At 42.5% G+C, this 24,913-nt stretch overlaps 1 protein-coding gene across 8 annotated transcripts in view; it reads right to left on the bottom strand.

The window, feature by feature from the left end:
* Window positions 1-546: 546 nt before the first annotated feature.
* The window catches only part of PSD3 (pleckstrin and Sec7 domain containing 3), a 112,629-nt gene continuing 88,262 nt past the window's right edge, over window positions 547-24,913 (bottom strand). For all 8 annotated transcript variants that reach the window (XM_063180790.1, XM_063180789.1, XM_063180791.1 and 5 more), the window contains 6 exons: window positions 20,740-20,933; window positions 18,259-18,329; window positions 12,216-12,373; window positions 11,236-11,380; window positions 7,968-8,111; window positions 547-1,619 (listed from right to left, as the gene is read on the bottom strand). In XM_063180790.1, coding sequence (XP_063036860.1) covers window positions 1,407-1,619; window positions 7,968-8,111; window positions 11,236-11,380; window positions 12,216-12,373; window positions 18,259-18,329; window positions 20,740-20,933 — 925 coding nt within the window. In that variant the 3' untranslated portion in view covers window positions 547-1,406. The remainder of the gene's footprint in view (window positions 1,620-7,967; window positions 8,112-11,235; window positions 11,381-12,215; window positions 12,374-18,258; window positions 18,330-20,739; window positions 20,934-24,913) is intronic.

Raw genomic sequence — 24,913 nt, 5'->3', positions numbered from 1 at the left:
GCTCACCCTGTGGGTCAGTATAAAAACTGAGATTAAAACTCAGGTAACAAGTTGGGTAACAGGAGAGCCAGCACTCTCTGCAGATCCATGACACTGCCCAGACAAGAGGGGCTGGGAAGTAGGAAAATTATTTCTATGTCATCTTTCTGCTCTCTGTGCCTGAAAAACTGCTGGCCACCCCAAGGGTCTATGGCACAAACAGGGCATAGAGTGTACCTTTCAGGTATGGAAAGACCTACCCACGGTGGTCTCTCCCAGATCTGTGCTCCCCTTGGAAAGTCCGGCACAGGGTATGCAGGAACTGTGAGGAGGCACCAGCCTCTTCCACCTATATGTGAGCTAAAGAAGGAAAATGGAGAACTGAGGAGAATCCCATTCTGAAGAAAAAAGGCAAAGTGCTTTGTCACTATGAGAGGAATTGAAAGCAGCTCTCTTTGCACACCAACAAGGAAACCCCTGGAAGGGGAAGCGACAGGACACAATATATCATAAGGCTCTATATAGCAGCTAAGTGAGAGCGTATAGTTAAAAACTACACAGAGGCCCTTTGTCTTTAATATATATAATTAATATATAATGCTAATGGCTGACATCTACAGCAGCCTTCTCTGCAAATAAATGTGAAGCCCAGATAGCCATTCCAACTGGGTAATCCCTAATCTTCCTGACTGCAGAGACAGCATAGGTTTGGATGCCTTCCAGGCAGCAAACTCAGGAGAAGGCTCCCTGCTTGGGAGGAAGCAAACAAATTGTTCCAATGCCATCATCTCAGCATTGCCAGAGGTTTCCAGGTTCATTCCTTCACACACGCAAAGTGTTCAGGGTCAATGCAGTAACAATAAGCAACAGTGACTATTTACTGTACCACCTGCTGCTCAGTACCAGTACCAACATGCCTTACATTGTCAGGAAACTAGTGCTCCCACCACCCTACCCCATAGTCAGCCTTCTGCAGCTGCATGTTTGCACAGCTTTTCTCACAGCTACAGCTCACATTCACAGCACTGCAGCACTTGTCCAGTTATTGTTCCCACCCACCACGTAAATAAAGTGACAAGTGACTTGAGAGATGAAAGCCACATGCCGATGGGAGGAGATAAATGGGGAGGAGACAGAATAAACGTCACAGCTCTCTACCCCTTCCCCAGCTCCTTTAGAAACAGAATAACACAAAAAAGTCCCGATGCTTCAATTGCTAAATGATAAATTAACAAAGCAAAGCAAAGCAGGAGCGAAGACATCTCCCACAATCTGCACAGAAACAGCAAAATATACAATAGAAAATGTCACTAACACCCCATTCAGGCAGATGCACTTATTTTTTGTGAATGACAGGTTATTAAATGAAAAAATTTTGACCACCAATACTTTGCTGCATGGCTGTTCCCCTAGTTGTCATTTCCACCCTAAGTGACCTTCTGCTTAATGCTGGGTGTTTCTGGCCTGTAGTCCTTCCTCTCTGAGACATTGCGTTTCACCTTGGCACTAACTGGAGACTCCTGATTCAAAGAAGGACTTGAGTGGGATTTCTTCAGTCCTGGCGCATCGTTCTCTCCTCCACTCAGCAGCTCCTTCACCCCTTCTTTCAGCAGGCCAACGTAAATCTCATAGCGATTTTTCTGGGAAATGAAAAGAAAGGCCCAAATTAGTCTCAAAGAAATTCTGCAAGGGCACATGAGAGACCACCTCAGTAACTTAATGCTTTCTGCTGGCCTTGAAAGCCAGGAGCTCAGCATGTATGCAAACAATGGTGCCTACTGTGGATATGGACAACAGTGGCTAATGTAAATTAAACAAAGAGGATTTCAGGCAGACTGAGGCCTGTGTAATTAGAGGCACTCAGTTCTGCAGCACACAAATCCTGATGCTCCAATGAGTGTTGGCTCCCATTCCAAGTAACACCATCAAATGAAAGCTTGCTACTTTAGTCATGCTGAGACCAAAGCTGTGCTCACACATTCTGAGATCCTGTGTGCTCAGGCATGCATGGAGATAAAGTGCACGAAACTAAGGACAACAAAAATCCTGCTCAGCTGCAATTCTCCACTCCCACCAGCAGGTCCTGCTTTTCTTAGCCACGGGGGAGAAACCAAAGCAGGGTCTAAGTTCAGACTGTACCATCACGGCCACCACTAGGCATGTGGGAAAATCTTCTAAAAGGCCAGACCTTAACAAAAAGGAGCAGATAAGAAGGCTATGACAGCAGCAAGGCATGTTTCCCTGCTATATCACTCACAGGGAATGATGAAGGTTGCTATCTGTCCAGACATTTCTATTTTTCATCTGGAAAAAGTTCACTTTACTGTGCCCCATGCCCATTTGTTCTATCCCTCATCTGGACCAGAGTTTTCCCTCTCCAACAGGAAGGTTTCATTCTGTTTGCTCCGATTGCATCATTTTCCACAAAACAATTCGGCAAGGAAGAATATGAGGGTATGGTAACAGAAGACCCCTGAAAGGTCTCAGAAACAGATGCTGAGGCAGGATGTCCTGAGAACATTCATAGGATTTATTTAGTAACTTGCCCCTGATATATCCACTTAAAGATATGGTGCAGGCATTGTAATTACAGCGATCTCAGTGTGCTGGGAGTCAGGGAAGGTGGATGTAAATATGTGTACTGATTGTTAACTTGTATTTGAAAGTGGCAAACAGCAGCCAAGCTATTATGTTCCTGACAGAGGAAAAAAGTATTTAAGAAAATATTTTACATTTTCTAACAAAATAATGAAGTTCTGGTAAAAACATTTATTTAAGGGCAGGAAGTCAAAAAGCTTTGAAGTATGGAATATAAAGGGGGAAAAAAAGAAGAGAATGTGACTGGCTTTTGAGAATCCTTTGAATAAACAAATCCTCACAGAGGAGAATCATAACAGAATCCTCCTACAAATTAAATAAATAAGCACTCCTATGACTTCCATATCTGGAGATGGAGCTCCACAACGTGAGAGACAAACACATGAAGCAGGTAAGATGTGTCATTTAATAAAAATGGAAATGGAAAAACAGCAAGAACTCCGACGATGATGCACTGAGCTGATGGATGATTCATCACAAAATGAACCAGACGCTTCTGCAAAAGGCCAGCCAGTGCTCTTAGCTTGGGAACAGCATAATATCATGAAATTGAGAGGGGGGCTTTACTTGTATGGATTTATGCTTTTATAGGTCCAGAAACACCACCAAAGTCTCAAGACTCGGCAATCAGAATGGAAATCCAGGACCTGCATGTGTGCAAAAGGCCATTTTCCCCTGGACTTTGTGGGCCCTTGATTTCTATTACAATTAATCAACACACTTCTACTTTGATTTCAACCACAACAAAGTTGGTCTTTCAGTGACCTGACATTTGAAGTTAGATAAATGCTACTGGAAATTTTGCTTTAAAAGAAATCAATTTGGCAATTTCTGTCAAGAAATAAAACCACAGAAGTCGAAACCATTCAAAAGCTTCTGCAACATTATCTCTGAAGAATGAATGCACATAATAATGAAGTATGAAGTAGCCGCACATCGGTATTCTGGCTTCACCTCTCATCTGACAGCACTCAAAAGGTACTTCTCTAACTATAAATTTTCTGCAATAAGCAACTAATTTTTTTCAATCTTATGCAGTACTTCCTCAGAGAACAGGCAATGAAAGCTGTTCCTTCCATGCTGGGTGTAAGTAAAGACACCATCAAAAACAAATGCTACTGGCTGCACACCTGAACTAGGACCAGTTACCTCATGCTTCACCTCTCCTTCATCTCTTTTGCTAGGAACAAGAATGAAGGCATCACCAGTGTGTGAACAAAAAGAAATTGTAAGGACCTACAGAAAAGGAAATTGGCATCTTCCTTCCAAATGGTACTATGCTGCTACCTTAGGGACTCACAGGACCTTTTGGTGTGTTTCCCAAGATGTATCAGCATAGCCACCTGTACACAGACACTAGGTTTAGCCTGCTGTCTCAGCCTGAAAGACACAGTTACAAAATCCTACCTCTCCTTGCCCTTTGCATTTAATCTCATACAGTCAGCTCTTTCACCACTCCTGCCAACTCTGACAGGACATTGTTCTAAAGGGAAGCTTTCCATTCATAAAGTTTCCATTCACAATTTTCATACAGCTCAACATTTAGGTTTGGTTTGGGATTTTTACTGCCTCACAGAATAATAGAATTAACTGAGTTGGAAGGGGTCCACAGGGATAATCTAGTCCAATTCCTAGCCCTGCTCAGGACCATCCACAAGAATCACACCATGTACCTGAGAGCATTGTCCAAATGATTCTTGAACTCTGTCAGGCTGGTGCTGTGATCATTGCCCTGGGGAGCCAGTTCCAGTGCCCAACCAGCCTCTGTGTGAAGAAGAACTTCTCTCCAATGTCCAGCCTAAACCTTCCCTGACATAGCTGCAGGCCATTCCCACACTTCGTCACAGACATATCAGTGCCTGTCCCTCCTCTTCCCCTCACAAGAAAGTTGTTGACTGCAATGAAGTCTCCCCTTAGCTCCTCCCTCTCCTCCAGGCAGAACAAACCGAGAGACCTCAGCTACTCATCATGACTTCCCCTTAAGGCCTTCATAATCTTTACTGCCCTCCTTTGGCAGCTTTGAGGCTTCATATCTTTCTTATACTGAGGACCCAAAACTGGCCCCAGCACTCAAGGAGAGGCTGCTCCAGTGCAGAGCAGAGTGCCTCTCTTGCCTGGCTGCTGATGCTGAGCCTGATACACCCCAGCACAGAGTTGGCCCTCCTGCCGCCAGAGCACTGCTGACTCATGTTCAACTTGCCCTTGACCAGGACCCCAGGTCCCTTTCCATGGCACTGCTCTCCATTTTCTCATTCCCAGGTGCTCCATACACCCAGGATTGTCCCATCTGAGATGCAGAATCCAGCACTTTCCCTTGTTGAACTTCATATAGGTGGTGATTGCCCAGTCCCATAATTGGTCAAGGTCTCTCTGTAGGGCCTCCTAGACTTCAAGGGAGTCAGCACCTTCTCCCCGTTCTGTATCATCTGCAAACTTGCTTAGTATCCCCTCCAGTCCTGTGTCCAAGTCATTTATGAAGATGTTGAAGAGCACAGGGCTAAGGATGAAGCCCTGTGGAACCCCACCAGTGACAGGTCACACCAGTCTGATGTCACCCCATTCACTGCAGCCCTTTGTGCCTGACCCCTGAGCCAGCTGCTCACCCACCACATGATGAGTTTATCCAGCTGTGGGCTGGACATTTTCTCCAGAAGGGTCCTGAGAGAGACAGTATCAAAAGCTTTATGAAATAAAAAAAAAAAGATTGCATTAACTGGCTTCTGTTGATCAAGTAAGTGGGTTATCCTGTCATAAAAGAAAACCAGGTTCGACAAGCCTGACTTTCCTCTCATGAAGCTGTGCTGGCTGTGATGATGGTTCCAGTGCCCTCCAGATGTTTTCCAATACTTCCCAGGACCATTTTCTCTGTAAATTTACCAGGCACTGAAATGAGATTGACAGACCTGTGGTTTCTGGTTTCCCAGTGTCATCCTTTTTGCCCTTCTTGAAAACTGGGACAGTTTCCAGCCAACTGGGATCTCTCCAGACTGTTCAAATATCATCGAGACAAGTTTTGTGATGACATCAGAAAACTGTTGGAGGTATTCTGGATGAATTTCATTAGGCCCCATATATTTGCAGGGATCCAGCTTAAAAAGCTGATCCTACACAACTTCAAGTTTAAATGGGAGCAGTCTCAAAGTCATGGTCCTCCATCTCAGGGCACTGAGATCCCCGTGGTCTGCCACCCATATTGAAGACAGAGGCAAAGACTGCATTAAACACTCTGCCTTGTCCATGTCCCTGTTTGTGAGATGACCATCCTGATCCTCTACGACAATGATGTTATTTCTACACTGCCTTTTGCCATTAATATATTTTAAAACACTGTTTTTATTGATACTCTTTTTAAAACACTCTTTTCATTCCCCATAGTTCTGGCCAGATGCAACTCCAATTGAGATTTGGCCACGTGAATTTTCTTGTTACAATGGTGAGAAGCATCTCTCACTGAATTGTTCCCATGCCACATGACCTTGCTTCCACTCAGCATAAACCTTACTTTTTTGACTTAGCTCCAGAAGAAGATCCCAATTTAGCCTTCTGCCTCATTTGTTTGATTTCCAACATTTTGGAATTGCCTGCTCTCATGACCCTTGGAATGGTGTCTTGATAGTTCAACATGGCCAGTGAAATCTGTGCTTAGTGTGAAGGTAACTTAGCACAGCAAATCAGCACCTTGAATTACCGTTTCTCCCACACAACTGAAGCTGTTGCCACAACTTGCCTGCTTAGATGTCTCTCTCTCACTTGTGCAGAGCTGATCACTTACCTGAACTGCACAGCTCAAATGCTGTTTGAGACTCTCACTAGTGAAGAGGACACCTTTTGTTTCCTGGGCTATAGTGGTTCTGATTTGTATTGAGGTACCTAAGGAATATCCTCAAAAGATAAAGGATATAAATTTTATCCCTGATAAAATTCACAGGAAACAGAGAAAATCCCCACAATAATCTACTCCCTCATCAATCTTTCCATAAACGTTTAACACTCCAGCCCACATTTCATCCTAACTCACCAAGCTTCTAAAAGTGATAGAAAATAAACTTTGTGTCAAGAACGCAAAGCTAAGAAAATGCTTTATCTTCCAAGTTTTACAAGATGCCCTCCAGAGAGAAAGTGTGAGGCTTACTCTGTACATCTGAGTGCTCTCTTCAAAACTAACTGACACTGTGCCATGGATCACAACTCTTTGATCTCGATCGTTCACTTCAACTTCGTAATCCACTTCATCAGCTTGACTACAAGGTTGTTAGAGGTGACAATGTCAGAATTCTTGTCAAAGTGAAGAACAAACAATATCCACTGCTCTCCCCTTGTCCATCACACCAAACATCACATCAAAAAAGACTATCATGTTGGTTAAGTTACGATTCCTCCTTCATAAAGCCATGCTGATGGCTACAGCAAAGTGAAACTCAACACAGTGGCTACACAGTGGTTAACCTTCTGCAAAAGCAAAAGCATGCAATGATTGAAGTTCGGGAGTAAAAAGAGTCCCTCTAACAGAAACTGATCGCACAGGGCAGAAGGCTTACTTCAGTTCTAGAGGCTTGTGCTGTGTTGCCTCCAGCATCAGCTCTAGTGGTCTCATCTGTCTTATATGCTCTTCCTCTTTGTCAGACTATGTATTTTCCTTGCCAAGCACTTCCTATTTAGACTAGGATCCTTTCAGACCCAAGGCAACATTGACTCGTAGTCCTGGGGGGAAAAGCTCAAAGGTGTAGTCATAACAAATGCCAGACATCGCTGGGTTGCCGATTCATTCCCACATAGTCCTAAAATGTGGCAGACACCATTACAGATAAAAGCTGCTGTCAGACACTCAAAACAATCTTCTTATGCATCTGCCTAAGCTGCATCATTCAATCTGTGATCTTTAAGTCTACCATTTTCCTTCTCATCCTGACATCCATGTAAGTGTTATACAACACAATGGCTCTGAGGAGGGAGGCAAGCCTATGACAATAACTTCAGCATATCAGTTCCTTCAGAACCTACCAATGGAAGACAATTACCATGATCTGCATTCCTGCAGAACGCAATCATTCTTTAGAGACTGAGGTTCCAATACACTAGGCAACACAGTTTTACAACACAAGACACTTAATGCATTAAGATCTTAAAATTTCTTCAAACAGGTACATGAGGAAGGACAGGAGTCTTGTTTCTATCCTCCATGTTACAGGCTGGGAGCTAAATCACTAAGGACATTCTCACCAGAAAGAAGAGCCACATCCCAGCATCTGCAATTGCAGATGACTTTTCTGCCTAGCAAGAACACACTTCCTAGGGAAGTAAAGTGAAAAATTAAGAACTTCAGGACTATACTCCAAATATAAGACCATCCACATCCAAGAAGTAAAAGTAATAATGTTTTCCATATATACCTCAAACTCCAGATAGTGGTCCTTCAGTTTGTAATCATCTACTTCCTTGCCTTTGAGCTTCTTGTCAGGAGGATAGGAGCGATGTTCAGCAAGCTCAGTGGAGATCTGCTTCAGCTTAGCTTCATGGGACTTCAGCTGTTCATCCTTCAGAAACATATTAGGCACTTAGGTGACAGAATCCAAAATATCCAATAAGCAAAGAAAAATAGAGAGGTTCCTGTACAATAATACCTCATAGTTTCTTTTTCTTAGATTGATAAAGTCTGTCATCCCAAAGCGCTGCCACCAACAGCTCTCTCAAAGGCACTCAAAGTGGCCAAGCTTGCAGAAAAACTCAGCAGCTAGCAGATGCCACTGGGAAAGAGAGCAAACCTGTCATCCATTGCCTTGCTGTGAGCAATGGAAGCAGCTTGCTGCCGAGCAATACTGACAACATGACACTTTTGCTCTAACACATTTTTTTGTAAATTAATTAAGACTGTTGTGTATGCAGACAAACCAAGGGCAAAACGAGACAGGTGAAGACTCTGCCTCAGGTTATTTATTGTTAAAGGAGTTCCTTCTGGGACAGAAAAGACACAGAGTCAGGGCCCCTCCTTCTATTTCTGCGCCGCCAAAAGCTCTCTAGTGTGTGGTTTCTATTTGTTTAGAACAATACAATGCATTCAGAAGAGGAAGGGCTGTCTAGTCCCCAAAAAGTATCTCCTTTTGCTAAGCTGCTACCGGTTTTTATCCCACTGTGCAGTTGGAGAAAGTGAGGAGCTGCTACTCCCACTTTCTAGGCAATTTCCTTTATCATAAACCTAGGCCCACTCACTTCCTCCAGTCCATCTGTCAGCTAACCTTCCCTCATCTCAGAAGGTTTTCATCTCCTGCAGGATGGCCTTCTGTCCATTTCTAGGCTTGGATCTGAAATTATGTTTGAATTAGGTAAGTCCAAAATAGACACATGATCATGCAGATATTGGTGAATTAGCCAAGAGGTAGTACCCAGGTCAGCTCCTGTGTAGGCACGTCACCTCAGAGGAGGCAACAGCTGCAGCTGCCAGTGTTGTATCTCTGTGGTATGGTTCTGAGTACAGCCCACAGCTCAGATGAAGCCCACAGCTTCAAATCTAGCTCAGATATGCCTGCACTGCACTGAGTCACACTGTGGACTGAGCCTCTTGGCTCGCTGGAGCTGTGGAAAACAGCAGAAAAGGGAAAACTTCTATAGATGATGATAGCTAAGACCCAGCTAATATTGTGTTTCAATTCTTTTGGAGGAGAACAGAAGAGAGAAATATGTGGGATAATTTACCTCTGCCTAAACATGGTAGGGCTGAAACCACTTGCTACTGATTGCCACAAAATTCTTGTTACTGTTAGTTACTACTCTAAATGTGCATGCTCTCTCATTAGTGCCCAATCACTCTTTACATTGTGCTGATTCCCTGGTCCCAGGGACATCCTATGGTAGTGAGTTCTACAGCCTGATGACAGGAGGTCTTTGAGCAGCTATTAATACAGCACCTGTCATTTCCAGGGCACCATCTCTGGAGCTTTTGTGCGTGCTGTGCATTCTCAGAAAAAAAGAAAAAGCCTAACACCCTAGTAGGTCTTTTCTAGATCGGTTGTTCCTTTATATATAGTTTTGTCACACACCTCCTTGGCCGGACTAACCAAGATCATACACTGTTCTGCTTTTGAAAGAAAATCTGGTACAATGATCTTGCACAACCTGTTATCATGTCCAGCCTCTCTTCCTTACCCATGCTAAGCCCTCACTGCACCTTGACTTCTGGCTGACCAGGAACAGACCCTTTGAAGAAGTAGTGTCCATCATGACTCATTCAATAAAATCCCAAATATCCACCACTGGGATCTGACAATTTGTGGGTTTTTTTTCATGAGAAACAGCCTGCTGGCAGCTTTTCTACACTGACAGATGAAAGCAGACATGTTTCTGCTTGCCTTTGAATTTATCTATTTTGAACACTTAACATTCTTCTCCTTATCTAAAACAGCTTATCTTATTCCACTTTTCATGTCTCTCCTTCTTCAGGATACAAACCACAGGGTCATGATCTATCTTTTCCCTTTCCAGATTAAATGGAAACAATGAGACTAGGAAACAACATGCTAAATGGAACAATCATACAAAACAAGTAAAAAAGCTTCCCTTGGTGACTGGGGGTAAATTATGGAAGCACCATACTGTATTTTTAAAAGGTATGCATGACCAAAAACTAAAACCAAAAGGATGAGACCAGTTTATAATTTTTTTACATAACATGATTTAAACTTTAACCCAGAACAAAAAACAGTAAGTCAGTCACCACAATGTAAGAAGAAAGGCTGCTGTCATGGAGAGAGAAAAAGCACAGGCAACATAAAAAACCCCATATCCTTACAGAAACACAGGTTTTGAGACAATGGTTTCTAAGGATAGTTGCTAAGTTTTACGAAGACAATAAAAACCCCAACAAATACATTTAAGAAGCAATCCAGCATGGGCACATCACTTTAAAAGCTATAGGAAGATGTCATGAAGTATAACCTCTGTCACTCTGTCAATCTGATCAACACAATCAGTATCATGTTCTTGCCAATGCAGGATGAATTCCAGGCAGGCATTGCATCTCCCAAAAAGCTATGGGCACAAGCATCTGACACAGGCAGTCTGAGACAAGCAGAAATACGTGTAAGTGTGCAAGAACCAGTAGAGCTGTGAAACTCCTTGCCACGGGATTCTAAGCTTGTGTGATCACAAGGGAGACTGAAGAGATTCATTTAAGACACAGTTTATAAATATATATTATACATTAAATCCCTGAGCTAATAAATGGAGCCTGGAAAATCTAGTGGGAGAAATATAATTGATGCTTGTCTGATGCATCAGCTTTCACCTTTTACCAATTCAAAAAGCCAAAGACCAGGAGTATGTCCACTTCTTCTGAAATAAGTGGCTTTCATAAACACTCAAACCCAAAATAACTCCATCAATCAGTATCTGAAATGTACTCTGCAGGGCCATAAGCACAAAAAGAAAATTCTTTATCTGGTACTATTTTCTTCAAAAACATAAATCAATTGTATTTGAGTCTGTTCCTTTTCTCCCCCCACTTCAAATCCTGCACGAGGAAATGAGCAGAGATTTACGATGCAAGCCTTCTCCTCCTAGGACTGCTAGCAGCAACAGCTATAAAACGGTGACAAAGACCACCATCCAGTGTCTGGACAGAAAGAGAAATTATTACCACCTACCCACTATATAAAAATGTCTCACCTGAGATAGTTTTGTTGTGGTGGCTGGCAGGAGTGGGCGACTGAACTTCTTCTGAGAACCAATGGCCGCTGGAAATGGTGGTGCAGAGAAGACAGCAGCCACACAGTTAATCTTGTTGATCCAGGTCTGCATTTCTTCTTGGCTCCTGAGGAAGCAGCACATATTAAGCACTTGCTGACTCAGCATTGTCTACCTCTTTCCATCCCTTCTATGGTATTTTAAAAGTCAGAATAGCCAAAACTGGACAAGTCTTAAGAGTCTGCTCTGTCTTCCTACCTATGTCTGCAAGCAGTTAGTGCTAAGTAACTCAGTCACAGGCTGGCTTGTGCTTAGGTCCATACCTCACCCTAGCACACATCTTTCCCTAATCCAATCCCAGTAATACAGCTGACAGAGCCAACTAATGCCCTGATTCCAACATATGTCTTAAGGTCTTGGTTGTGCTGGTAACCACAGATCTCTAGGAGGTTTAATATGGATCTCAGTAGAAAAGGGCTCAGAAGCAAAAGGCAGGTCATCTGTTATGTCTGGATATCACAGCATGAAAAACTTTATCAAATCATCCTTGTATTAACTAGTGACTTTGTTTCTAACCACAGCATATCTTCTAGAAAGACATCTGGCTAGGACTTGATGACATCAGGAGACAGACAACCCAAGACTGCCTTTGGTCATCTGCTTCAATGATTAATCACACTGACTGTTATCTTGCTTCCAAATTGAATTTCCTGGAGCTTCAGCTTCTAGCTCCTGCATCTTGTTATGCCTCTCTCAGCTAGATTAAAAAGCCTCTTAAAACCTGATGTTTCTTTCTCATGCACTATTTGTGCACTCTAATCACATCACTACTTAATCTTATTTCTGATCAAATAAACAGATTGAACCTCTTAAGCCTCTGTTTTAACCTGTCCAGGCAAAAATTTATTCCTCCTTCAGCACTGCTTTCTTTCCTCAATGAGTGGTATGAGGAGAGCACTTACTGGGCTTGGAAAAGCAGGACTCTCCAATCTGCTGTTTTAAGCTTGAGGACATTGGGTTTCTTCTCATAGTCTGTTGCCTTGGATGCCAGCGCATGGTGTACACTAACCGCATTCTTCAGATCTTCCTCCGACAAAGCCTTTTCTGGCTTATATTCATCCTGCAGAAGATAGCAGGGGGAAAATTTATGGCATTTAATTTCTGCATGTACTAATCCTTCTTCCTTAGCCTAAGGAAAAAACCTTATTCCAGAGTTCAGAAATAGTAATAGAGTATATTAACTAAGTGCAACCTGACTTGTGGTTTCCACTACCTTTAACATGTTTTCCTTTCTCTCTCTTTTTTCTTTTTTTTCTCTGTTTTAATGTCTTTCCAAAGGAGAGAAGTAGTTCTACTGTCTGCTTGACAGGAAGAGATGTAAGCAGAAGTATTTGACTATGACAACAGCTATGGATTATTTGTCTTCAATTCAACAATCCCTCATAATCAGCTCCCCAACTCCACTGCTCAGCTATTTAGGTTCTCAGCTTCTACTGCCTGCTTTTAATTTTTCTCAACCAATTACCTTCATAGGTGCTCCTAGGCAAGTCCTCACACACTACGGAAGCCTCCTCACCAAGTCCACAAAGAAAATTACAGCAAACTCCCTTACCTCTCTCTGATGAGGGCCTACAAAAGGCAAGCACAGCTCTATCTGGGTTTCTGACACAGTAACGGTACCATTCCTAACACCAGAGGACAAAAACAGGGACTCTTATTTTGCAAGCAGCAGCCTGGAAGCAGTCTTTGATCTTCTGAGTGAGGGAAGCTGGACAAGGACATAATGTAGCCATAGGTTCCATCCAAAGCCCACATGACTGTAAATGGCTTGGGAAAGCCAGGAGCTTTTTGAAAGAGAAGTGATTTTTCAGCAAGGCTGCATCACTTTTTTTCTGCAGAGCAGGCCAAAGCAGTCTGTAATTGACTCAATTTCTCCCTCTTAGTGTATCACAGAAATCAGTTTCACCTGGAATATGCACCAAGTGTGACAGCTGCAAAGCAGTGAAATAACTCCCTGCAGGCATGGTAACTATTGATCCTGCACTTGAACACAATTTATGAGATAAGGTTTAGCAGGAAACACAGTGCAGGATGCAGAGTATGTGCAGGGATAGCACTAGCTTCCACAGCCAGGGAGACACCCGCCTGAGAGAAGAGCTGGTTAATGTGCATGAATTCATTTACAGAACTTCTCTGGCAGCACACCAAACAGGACTGCAGCCAGAGGAATCTATGCCACTGCCAAAGGCACCTGAGCTTTCAGCCAGGCTGGGCTGGGGCTCTTCCGGTTGAGGCTCTCCAGGATAGGAAGTCACCAGCTGTGGTGACCACCTCTTAGAAGGTGGGAGAAAACATCTTGCTCCTCTGTCATGTCTCATCCTTTCTGATGGAGGTCCTGCTGGTGCAGCCCCACAACTTCCCACACTGCTGCTCAGACACTTAACCTGAGAAGAGCAGCTATCCAGCAGTCCTGCCACACCACCACCTCTGTCTGGAGCTAGGCAAGGGCACCACCATAAGTCTGGCAGGCCCAGCAGAAAGGCAGAGCATTACTGCACAGGTGACCAAAGAGCAGATGCAAACCTAAACATCTGTGATATAAGGGGTTTACAAGGGCTAGCAGTGAGCAAAGTCAAATGTCCTCCATCTCTCATAATTTGAGACTCAGCAAGATTTGAAGGCATCTGTCAGTCTTGAAGGATTTTGCCTATGCCCACTTAGGGCATTTCTTCAAACTTTTTTCAAGGAAGTCTGGCAAACCCTGCCTTGAAGATGGAGGAGGCAAGACCTCAGGTCAAGCCCCTTCCTGTAAGGGCTCACAAGCTGATTTATTTGGTGGTAGTTTTGGGGGAAATGACTGGCTCCATTGTCCAGGAAGACTGGGAAAACCTCAGAGCCAGGAAATGAATTTACAGAGGTCTCAGACGTATGATATTCTATCTTACCTTGTACTACTGCCTAGAGACAGTGTCAGCTATCACTTAGCTTGTTGCCTTCTAGCTTCCTCTGTGAGCTGCATCCAATGTCTACAACTTGCTCTGGTGACTAAATCCATTTCAGAAGAAGTCCACATTTGGGCAGCCCCAGAAGCAGCCCTGTCTGATAAACCCTCCTTTCCAACAGAAAGTATTCGTGGTAATCCTTGCTAATCCCACCAGATCAGTTGGCTGCAATCTACCTTGACAGCTGGGGCTCTGCCAGCTTCTCCAAAGGCACTGATCAGCATACCGGAAATGTCTCCACATAGTTTGCCAGCCTCAGAGAAAGCTGTAAGGACATGAATGTGCTGCCAAAATTCCTTCTCCAAGGCCTTCAACTCTTTTTAACTGGTAGGGAATGCTAGGGGAGTAGGAACATCCATTTTTGCCTAAGCTGTCAAGGACAGCATGTGCTATGATGTGCTGGTGTCAGCGTTCAGGTTGAGCTGAAATGGAAGGCAGCTCTCTAAAGTTAGACCTAGATAGTGGCAAGAAATATATATGGAGCCAGAAAGAAACTGTGATCTGTCTGTCAGCTGAAGGCTGATGTGAGTGCTGTGTACAATGCAATGGCATGCTGAATTCATCTTTCTCAAACTCCTGGAGAATGACTTTCCCACATCTTGATGACCCAGAGTCAGCATATTTCTAAATACATTTCTGGTAAACCCGAGAATGACATTTGTCTTTTCTTATCAGTCACTGCACCATGGATGGATATCTCCATGCAGCTGCAAGATTCTCTTTCAGAAAGTCTCACCACCAAACACTTCACGAGTCTGGCCTTTCTCAATTTTTTTTTTTTTTAATTTTTAACAGAGGAAATTTGAGAAAATTTATATAAAAAGACCCAAAGTCTGCAAAATTATAAAGTGCCACATCAAACAGCAAAGATGTTGCAAACCTTACAGAAGAGTCCAAATAAAACACAAAGGTTCATGTAATGCATTTTTTGCCCAGAAGCAATTTCTAGCAAGGAAGTGAGGTCAGCTTTATGTCCTCTCCTTATAAGCTTCTCTTGTACATGCACATCACGTCCCATGTCAGTCTAGTGAACAGACATTCTGTCAAGCTGCTACTTTGCAATTTCCTCTTGCTATGAACACAGGGCAGGAAATTAACCTTGGCCTGAGGATGCCCAGAGACATAGCCAATGTCCCAAACATGTCAAACTTCTTATTTTATATAATACTGCACAGGCATGTTTAGTTGGCTAATTGTGAACATTTCCACTGAGCACCTCCAGTGCTCTCTGTTCTCATTAATTCAGAAACCGCTTCTCCTAAATCACTTATTTAAGAACAAAACAATATGCACCACAGGAATTAGCACTGGTATAATTCCAAAGGGGGAAAAAAGGCGGGCAGGGAGACAAGGCTGTCCAGAAGAATCCTCAGTAAATCTCAAGTGACCACCATTTATAAAACACTCTCATACATTGCCTTTGACAGCAAAACAAGGAGAACAGCAGTGCAAACAGAGAGACGGCAGAATTGGGATCACACTGCCCACTGGGGGACTCACAGCTGCTATGAAAAATTAATATTTATATTACAATAGTGTCTTGAGGGAACAGCTGAGTTACAGATGAACACAGAACGCAATACTGCAGAGTTTTGTACATGTGTTTGTGTGTACACAGCACTTGTACAGCGAGATTTCTCTCTATCCTGCTTGAATAGTGCAATGAAACTACCATCACAGATGTCATCTCCACAGGTATATGGGGAATGAGAAAAAGAGGACGTGCTTGTGAATGCACTCCGCCCTACTGCACCATATCAGCTTCACCTTCTCTATAATCAGGAGAGAACTGAGGTGAACTGAGACAAGGCAATCCTTTGACCCAGACTATTGCCAGGACTATTTCCAGAACTATGAACTTCTGCAAAGAAATCAAACTTTTCTAAAATGCTTCAGTACTCCCTAAAATTAGAATAATTTCAGCCCCTACAGAAGGAAACAGCAGCTCAGCAGTCTTTACTATAACTACTTGGTCTAGCTGTGTATTTTTTAACTCTGGCACCTTCACCTTCTATGATACTACATCTCTAACAGAGTAAAGTTTATTTGAGTGCTGAAGGAAAGCCATGGTGGTGAAATCACAAGCTTTTTCACAGCTGCAGCATGTGGCTGAGCAGGGGCCAGAGGCACTGTGGAGAGGCTCACAGCTGCCCCATCACTCTTGGAATGAGTTACCTCCCATCACAACCTTCTGTCAACCTTTCACAGCACAAAGACAAAAGCCTTACTTGGCAGTGTGCTACAGTAAGATGCCTTCAACACAACGGATGGCTCCCATGCAAATAGGAGAATGCAGCTCTGCAGAGTAGTGCCCAGTAACTACTGAATTCAAGTGTTCTGAGAAGAGCAAAATACACAACTAACAAACAAATAAGAACAACAATTCCAACAATGCATTTCATTCTGATGAAATGCAGTCATATGTGAAATTACTCCCTGCTCCTGAAAACATGGAGGATAACAGGGGGAAGGGCAGCATTCTGTAGAAAATTTGCATGCTACATCAGCATCTCTACATTTTATTAAACAGAAAGCATTTTAAACTAATATGCCAGCAATAGTAATAAAAATATGTAATTAAGGTGCTAAAATAGACAGTATACTCAGTTCTTTCCCTTGCATATCAAATAAGGAATTAAATATTGTATTTCAAAAAGGAAGTCTTCTTATTTCTCACAGAACCATGCCGTTTTTTCAGGTGAACATTAAAGATTATTTATTTCAGGAACAGAAGCAAATTAATCCATTTTGGTCAGAAAAGGGCAAGTACAAGACTGCCATGATGGCATTTTAGTAATACCTGAACATGTTCCCAACAAAAGGACTTTGGATTCAGCTGACTTAGTTTTAGTCTCTTGCACTGGCTCTGAGCATATCACACCCAACTTACAGCCTAAATCTTCTATCCTGACTGCAGATTGTTTTGTCTGTTTCCGGATTTCAGCCCCCTCAAAAAGGTACTGCACCCCAAGCATTCAACTTGTAAACCTCATGCTATAATAATCTGATTCAAATCACTCTTTCTTCTCAAGAGACTATTCAGGTTGGCTCCAGTGAAACCAACAACTTCAGAAAGCCACAGCAGGGGAGGAGGAAACAGCAGTATGTACTCGCACTCCTGATAGTTACAAAACTATCTGTTTTTGAGTGAAAATGTAAAACAGCTTTCAAAGAAGCATACTTCTGCAATATAGGGCAGTCTGGACAAGCAGTATCTATTCCATGAATATTTCATCTAAATTAGAGGGCAAAAAGCCTTAAAAACCTACTTAGCTGCTGCCATTTATTTGATTTTGACAGTTCTCACTCATATGTTGCATTTTATGTTCTAACAGTGTAGTTAAAAATGTACTATAATATATTTAAGCTTGCAACAAAAAGCTTGAAGGGTTTTATCTGACTATCTTTTTAGACACCTTGCTGTCAGGAAGCACATTTTGTTAGAAACCAGCCCTTTCTTGCTTTGTGGAAAAAAAGTATCCTTTTATCCTTCAATTTCGCAAAGGAACAGAAGCTGCAGATTCCTACCAAAGCCAAGCTGTTGTTCAATTGCTTTGCAGCTGGTCTTGCAGGCACTGCAGAAAAGTGTGCCATGAAAAGGTGGGAAAGGAGGACAACCTTACAGAAGGGGAAGTCATACGTATGAAATGCAAAGTTAAAAGCAGCCTAGAGGACGCATGCATGACACTGAGAGATGACACTGTCTTTGCTGGTGAAGCTAGCTGTTTTTTCAGATGTGTGAGGCAGTAGTGGCATACATTGGAACTTACAGGGTGCACATATGGATGCAGGCAGTGGAACTGAACTTGAAATTGTGAAAAGGGAGAGGGTGTCAACAAGAGGATTCATGCCTGAATGTGTGTGTTAATAGGTGGGGGTAGGGAGATCAGCCATGCTGTGCATCCGAGGAAAAGGAGCCTGGAGGTACACTGAGAGAGTAGAGAAGATGCATGCTGCTTTATCCCTCTTTAATTAGTTTTCAAAAGACAGTGGTTTCCCCTACCTTCTGCAAGTACAGGACCGTTCCCTTCAGCACAGCATAAAAGGTTTTCCAGCCTCGCTTTCCCCGGGGAGCTGGAAAGAAAACAAACGAAAACCCATTTAAATCAGATCAATTTTTACACTTTGTACACACTACAGGAGAGCTACATTAGTCCTGTGTTAAACCTCCTTCAAACTATCTTTTTCAAAGGACAATGCAACTTAGCACAGTGCCTGCATGTACCTGCTCTGAGAGAAAGCAATACAACAACGCTGATGATCGCCCTGGACTGGATCAGAAAGAACAGCAGCAATGCAGAAAGCAGGCCACAAAGAGCCACAGAGATCCAGTCTTTGTGCTCTTGAAGACAGGCAGACATTGCCCCTACACAACTACGTCTGAGCTTTGCACCATAGCAGTTTTCAGAAAGAAGCAGTCTTTCTACATGCCACAGCAGGCTGGCAGGAACTGCTCAGAACTAGTGGGATACTAGACAGAAAGCAGTGTCTCCCCAGAGCCTCATTCCCTTTTACTGCTGCTGCACACCCAAGTTGGCATTGAGAAAGGAGAAAGATGCCAAGCAACATCATATGTAAAATAGCCAACCCCACAAGAAAGCCAAAGTCAGTTAGAGGTTAAAGAACATAACAGAGAAACATATCTAGCCCATAAATTCCTAGAGACAAGCAGTGGTGGGGCAGGGGGAACTAAATTCAGCATGAAGGCTGAAGGATCCAGTCTGAAATTCAGGTGCAACAGAGGGAGAGAATTAGGCACGGCTGTACAGTCACAGCACCAGAGACCAGAAGCCTGCATCTAAGCTCACTCCACACCAAGCACCCATCACTGACCAGCATCCATATAGTGTATCACTGACACTATAACAAAATTAATACACACACAACTAAAGAATGACACTCAGAAAGGCATCCCATTCTGATCTGAAGACAGAAAGTAAAGATGAAGAGATTACAAGTCCCTTGTCCCAGAAGTTAATCATTCTTATCTTGCAAAACAGGCCTTACTTCTAAGTGGCATTTGTTCAGTTCAGTTTCCAGTCACTGGACCCTGTTACATCCTTCTCCTCCAAGTGCTAAGTGCTTTAGCCCTCAGAACTAGGTTCCTGAGAAAATAGAGATGAGCATTCTAGCATATCACTTCATTAGAAATCCCATACAAGCTAATCTCTGCCCTGCAAGGACTCCATTAGAAAATGAAATACGAAAAGGTCTAACAAGCAAACAAATAAAAAAAGTTTTATTCGCACCTGAAAAGCCAAAATGCAACTTTTTTCAGAAAGACAGACCTTTAAATTGTACAGGAACTTCTGAAAACATGGCCCTAATTACATTACTCATAAGAGAGTTATCTCCAGAATGCCAATGTGGTAAATAAAAAACAATTCTGGTATTTATAATTAAATAAATAATTTAATAAAGGCAACTAGATACAATTACTTATTAAGGCTGAATAAGGAGATGTTTAATAAAGACGAGCCTATTTAGAGTATCCAGTCACCACAAAGAATTAGGTCAGCTTGATTTTGACACCTCTGTCTGAATCCAGTTGTCCCACTGTTACCTTCCATCTTGAAAATATGACCTCTAATTGTACCTTCTAAAATAGATTAGCAAAACATGTGAACACCAAAGAGCTTAGCCTAGGAGAAACTGGCTGTTACTGGAAACCCATCATGAAGCCAGACTTTGTCTTTGGGATTTAGCCCACCAATGTGAATCATGAATAGGCAATCATCAACAGTAATGGGGAAAACACAGATGCTCTGACTAACCTCAGCTTTTTCCAAGATCTATAGACAAGAAATTAAGATATCCAAACAACAAAACACACACAGGTGCATCAGAGGCCCTTGATAATTAGTACATCGCAAACAGAAGTAGGACAAGAAGGGAAGAAGATAATTAAAGTAAGTAAGAGACATAGCAGGATTAGTACAAGAAAGGGGCAGGGAGGAACTGCATAGTAAAAAGCTGGCTGGTGCCAAAAGCTGCTGCCCTTCATTGGATATGTAACCCAAGTCTGGGAAAGTATGGAAGGGAACACTACCTTCTAAACAGAGGTAAAGAACAGTCTTTCTTTAAAGACAGACCCAGAGAGGAGGGGAGATCCAAAACAATCTGGTGTCACATAAGGAAAAGGAGAATTCTCAAATTACTGCAGAACAGCTACTGTAATTCACTTGAAATCATTTTCTATCTGTAAACCATTATATTTATTTTCTTTCAGCCCAAAAATTCACAAGGCTTTGCTGTATCACCTTACTTCTTATGCATTAGAGCTGCTGCAAATGGCACTGAGCATTATAAATTCTGGCCTAACAGTGAGAGTGTGATAATCCAGTTGTTGTGTTGCCTGTTAGGGCTGCTATTTCCCCTAATAGCAGCAGCACTATTCGCCTTGAGAAGTACATGGGCTCACTGGCAAGTGGCATTGTGAAGACATAACAAGAAAATAACACATTAGGATTGAAAAATTACTTACTTTTCTTTCCATCCATATCTGCATGGATTTTCCGAGCCAGAAATCCAGTTTTATACACAGCAGCATTGGGGTCATGAGGGATGTCCAGGAATGGGTTATTTGAATTGCCAATTCGACTGACAGCCTTTGTCTGGTTCCCATTATCCTTTTCATCTGTACCATCCGAGTGAGATTTTTTTTTCTCTTCTTCATCCCTTAAAAAGCAGTGAAAATCATGCATGAAGGATGGACTGATCAGCAAAGTTTCATTTCAGCAATTTTTGAACACTCCTTGTCAAAATATACCTCTCTCTTTTATAGGGGACCATACTTAGGGAGAAATCTAGAAATATATCAAAAGATAGACATATTACAGCAAAGTTTCAGTTCACCTACTTCACCAGCACAGGACACAGATTTTCAAAAAGGCCAAGTTTCCATTTTGTCTCAGAAGATTAGACTTCAAAAGTGTTCTGTGTCCTCCAATTTTGGCTATTTTTAATTCCATGTATTTGAGTGTTAAAATGGGAAATATTTGCCTGCTGGGTTTAGCTGAAAAATCCCCAATTCCTTCATGAGCTCACATGTAGATGAAAAGAATTAGAATACTACAGATCACTGTGGCTTACCCCTTAACTTAGCTTATGAAACACAGACTCTACCTCTTTTTCTTTATTTTCCTCTGCTGACTAGCATAAAATTAGTAATTTAAAAATAAAAACCAAACTAGGTGAATTATGTCATCTTTACTTTGGAAATAAAATGCTGCTGAAAATGTTACTTATTAGGGCAACGTATTCCACAGAGCTCTTGGGGACAACAATGCAAGTCATGAACATTACCTGACTAATAAATACCTTTTTGCTTGTTACAGGCAAAGGCTAAAAAGGACTAGGCAACCTAGAAGTAAAGGGTGTCCATCACAACAGTAGGACAACAGTTTTCAGAGAACAGGCCAGATTACACAGTAGCCCTTCATCCTTTGAAATCCGCATACATTCCCCTCAAGATGACTAAGAAAGGTGTGTCAGGGAGTATGAAGGTTGTCATTGGAAAGTCGTGGTAGCAACACCTGCTGAGACTAGCATCTGATTTAAAAAAAAAATCTTTTGAGCATAATGATGGCTAATATTGCTAACCCACTGGGGGTGAACCTCAACTTGATGCATCTCACTGGACCCAGATGACTGGCAGAGAGAGAGCAAGCTCAAGCAGATCTTCCAAACACATCCATACATTCAAAAGTATGTCTTATGTGACAAATAGCAAGGCACATATCAATCCAGAAGCTCCTTTAGGAACACACTGCTACCATGGCTGCTTGTGGGAATGACCATTCAAAAAATGTCTTCCAAGCACTGCAGGCTACAGCAACAAATCTATCTTATCCTCAGCTCTGCTGCAAAGGAGGCTCATTATCACCCTCTACAACTGCCTGAAAGGAGGTTGTAGCCAGGTGGGGGTAGGCGTTTTTTCCCAGGCAACCAGTGAATGAAGAGAGGACTAGCCGGTTGAACATCAGGAGAAATTTCATCACTGAAAGGTGGCTGAGCATTGGAACAAACTTCCCAAGGAGATGGTGGAGTCACCATCCCTGCAAGCATTCAAGAAACAAATTGATGTGGCACTTGGTGCAATGACCTAGTTGAAAGGGTGATGTTCAGTCATAGATCTTCATTTAATCATCTTGGAAATCTTTTCCAAACTAGATGATGATTCTATGATTCTATGATTCTATGAAATGGTCTTTTGGGAATAACTTAGTTTAAGGAGAAAAAAGGCTAAGAGACTGGTTTGACAACAAGGAAAACAAATCCAGAAACACGAGGGCTGTGTTAGTGAACTCTGTAGTAGCAGGGCATATTCCCAAGCATTTGACTTTGGTCACATCATATAAATTATAGAAATATAGTCAGGAGGTGCACCATACCTTCATGATGTTGTCTTGCAAGGTCTCCTAATTAAGAAGAACAAAACTTTTACTTCAAGACCTGATTCCTGCAAGGAAGAGCAGTCCTTGCATCTTTAGCCTACTGATGTGTGCTTTCCCACTCCAGCACAGAAAGTTGTACAAAATTTTTTTATTAGTCAAAGCAAATATGCTTTAGTTGAAGCACTCTCCCAATTGAAAAGGTGTAGGCATTTCTGACAATTTCACTTGTCCCTACCCTACATGGGTGTACTTGCTAGCTGCTGGTAAGTCGGAACCACTGTGTGTTATGTGTTTCTTAGACATATGTCCATTCCAGAAGCAAATTCTCTCAACTTGAGTCTGAGGCACTTAATCCAGACGAAAATCTCTCAAAGGGCATAAGCACACAGGCTGATTTGTCACACAGAAGTGCCTTGTGAATTCTGGGATTTCAGCCAAGGACACAGCAGATTTCTCCTTGTCAGCAGAGACCAACTGCAGTAAAAGGCTTAACACTTTCCTGAAATAAGCTATCTCCTTTGGAGTTATGGGAATGAATTACTGTATACCGATCATTTGTCCTGTGGGAATATACTAGTACCCTTAATCAAGCAGCCTCAGTGGTGGATGAGCGATCCTGTGGGGGATCCTGGACACCACTAAGAGCTGGGGGCAGTGCTCTTAAACTCAGTATTTCTAGTTACAGCAATTCTGTTAAAACCGGAATTCCTCAAAAGACATGGTGGAAAGGACAAAATAGCATCAGCTGTCACAACTGCTGGCAGCACTGAACAAACCTTGAACTGGTCTTTTGTTCTATCATGAAAATGGGACTTCTTTGAGACTCAGAAGCTTCAGGCATTTCTAAGAGCTGAGTGCTCTGACAAGATGCATGAGGGCAAGACGCACAAATCAGTCTGCAAGAGGCAATGACGGGAGACAAAGAGGCAGGAAGGACTCATTACAAGCAAGAAGTGGATGAAAACCAGAGGATCTGAGACTCATTTGCCCAAATACTCAATCTTACTTCAGTGGTCAAACATAAGAAGAAAGCAAGATGATTCAGAGGAATGTCAAAGTAGCAAAAAAAGTTCAGGTATTAATTTTCCCTCAGGTATCTTCCAAAGCTGGCTGAATAGATAGGTTCCCAAATACTGTTTATCAGGGATTTAAAAATCTGAGCTTACTTCTAATAAGCCTTTAGGGTACTTTTGTAAGAAAGAATTGCAGAAAATTCAGGGAAGCCTCTGGATACATAAACCTGAAAACTGATCTTTGTTTGAAACCCTAAACTGTGGCGTGTGTGACTACCTGCCCATCCTCAGATGGCTCTCACAGATCATCCAGGTGCTGCAACGTCCCCAGCATGAAGGCCTCCAGTGATGTGGGTAAGAGTCAGTGGCGATCTCTGTGCAGGTATGTTCAGAGAAATGGACGTGGTGTCACACAGCCATTAGCTCAGATCCTTTTGGAGGGCAGGACCACTGCCTCTGTTTTAGATTTCATACAGGAAGTAACACAACCCTTGTGCATTTAGGGGGAAAAAACCCACAATGGTTCCAAAACACCTTTCAGTAGGCAAAACATCATCATGAAGGTTGAATTAGGCTTGCAGAAGTCTTATGAGATTTTTCTGCCCCTGATCAGCAGAGGAAAATCATTCCCTACTTGGGTCTGGAAGCAATGCCTCTGGTGACTCTTCCTTGATGACTGAAAAGGGTTGATGGCTACAAAACTTCTCTTAAGTCCCACTTTCCATTCATAGGAAATGGGACCTACAGTGTCTCTTCTCTGCAGGGTACTGGTGACAGGAAAAGATTATCATCTGTAGAGTTTCTCTAAGATTCTGCTTATGGCACATGATGTTTGCAAGGCTTCCCAAAACAAGAAGCTTCAGTTCACTTCTGTAAGCCTGTCTCTTTGGAAAAGGAGCTAAAGAGAGAGCAGTAACCACCCTCTGGCTGCCCATGAGAACCAGCACACCAAACCCAGGACCTGCTTGTGCTATCAACTTGCAGTCACAGCATTGAAACAGTGATGTTTTCCTTCCCAAATTTATGATAACTGACAACTAGAAAGAGTTTGCCCCTTATTCTTAAACACACAGATGTGAAAAAAATAAAAATCCAGATGTTGCCAATTTGGTGAAGAAAAGCATTTCCTGCCTCTCCCAAGAACTTTCCTATACAGGAAAGTCCCATTTCTGTCTTCTGGGAGAAAAGCATCATCTGATTCTCTCAGTAATAAAATTATTTCTTTACAATCTATGGTCCAATTTGAGGC

Source organism: Melospiza melodia, chromosome Z, assembly GCF_035770615.1.
Source record: "Melospiza melodia melodia isolate bMelMel2 chromosome Z, bMelMel2.pri, whole genome shotgun sequence".
Lineage (NCBI taxonomy): Eukaryota > Metazoa > Chordata > Aves > Passeriformes > Passerellidae > Melospiza > Melospiza melodia.
The sequence above is the reverse complement of the archived record's forward strand: the minus strand, read 5'-3'. Positions and strand labels throughout refer to the sequence as shown.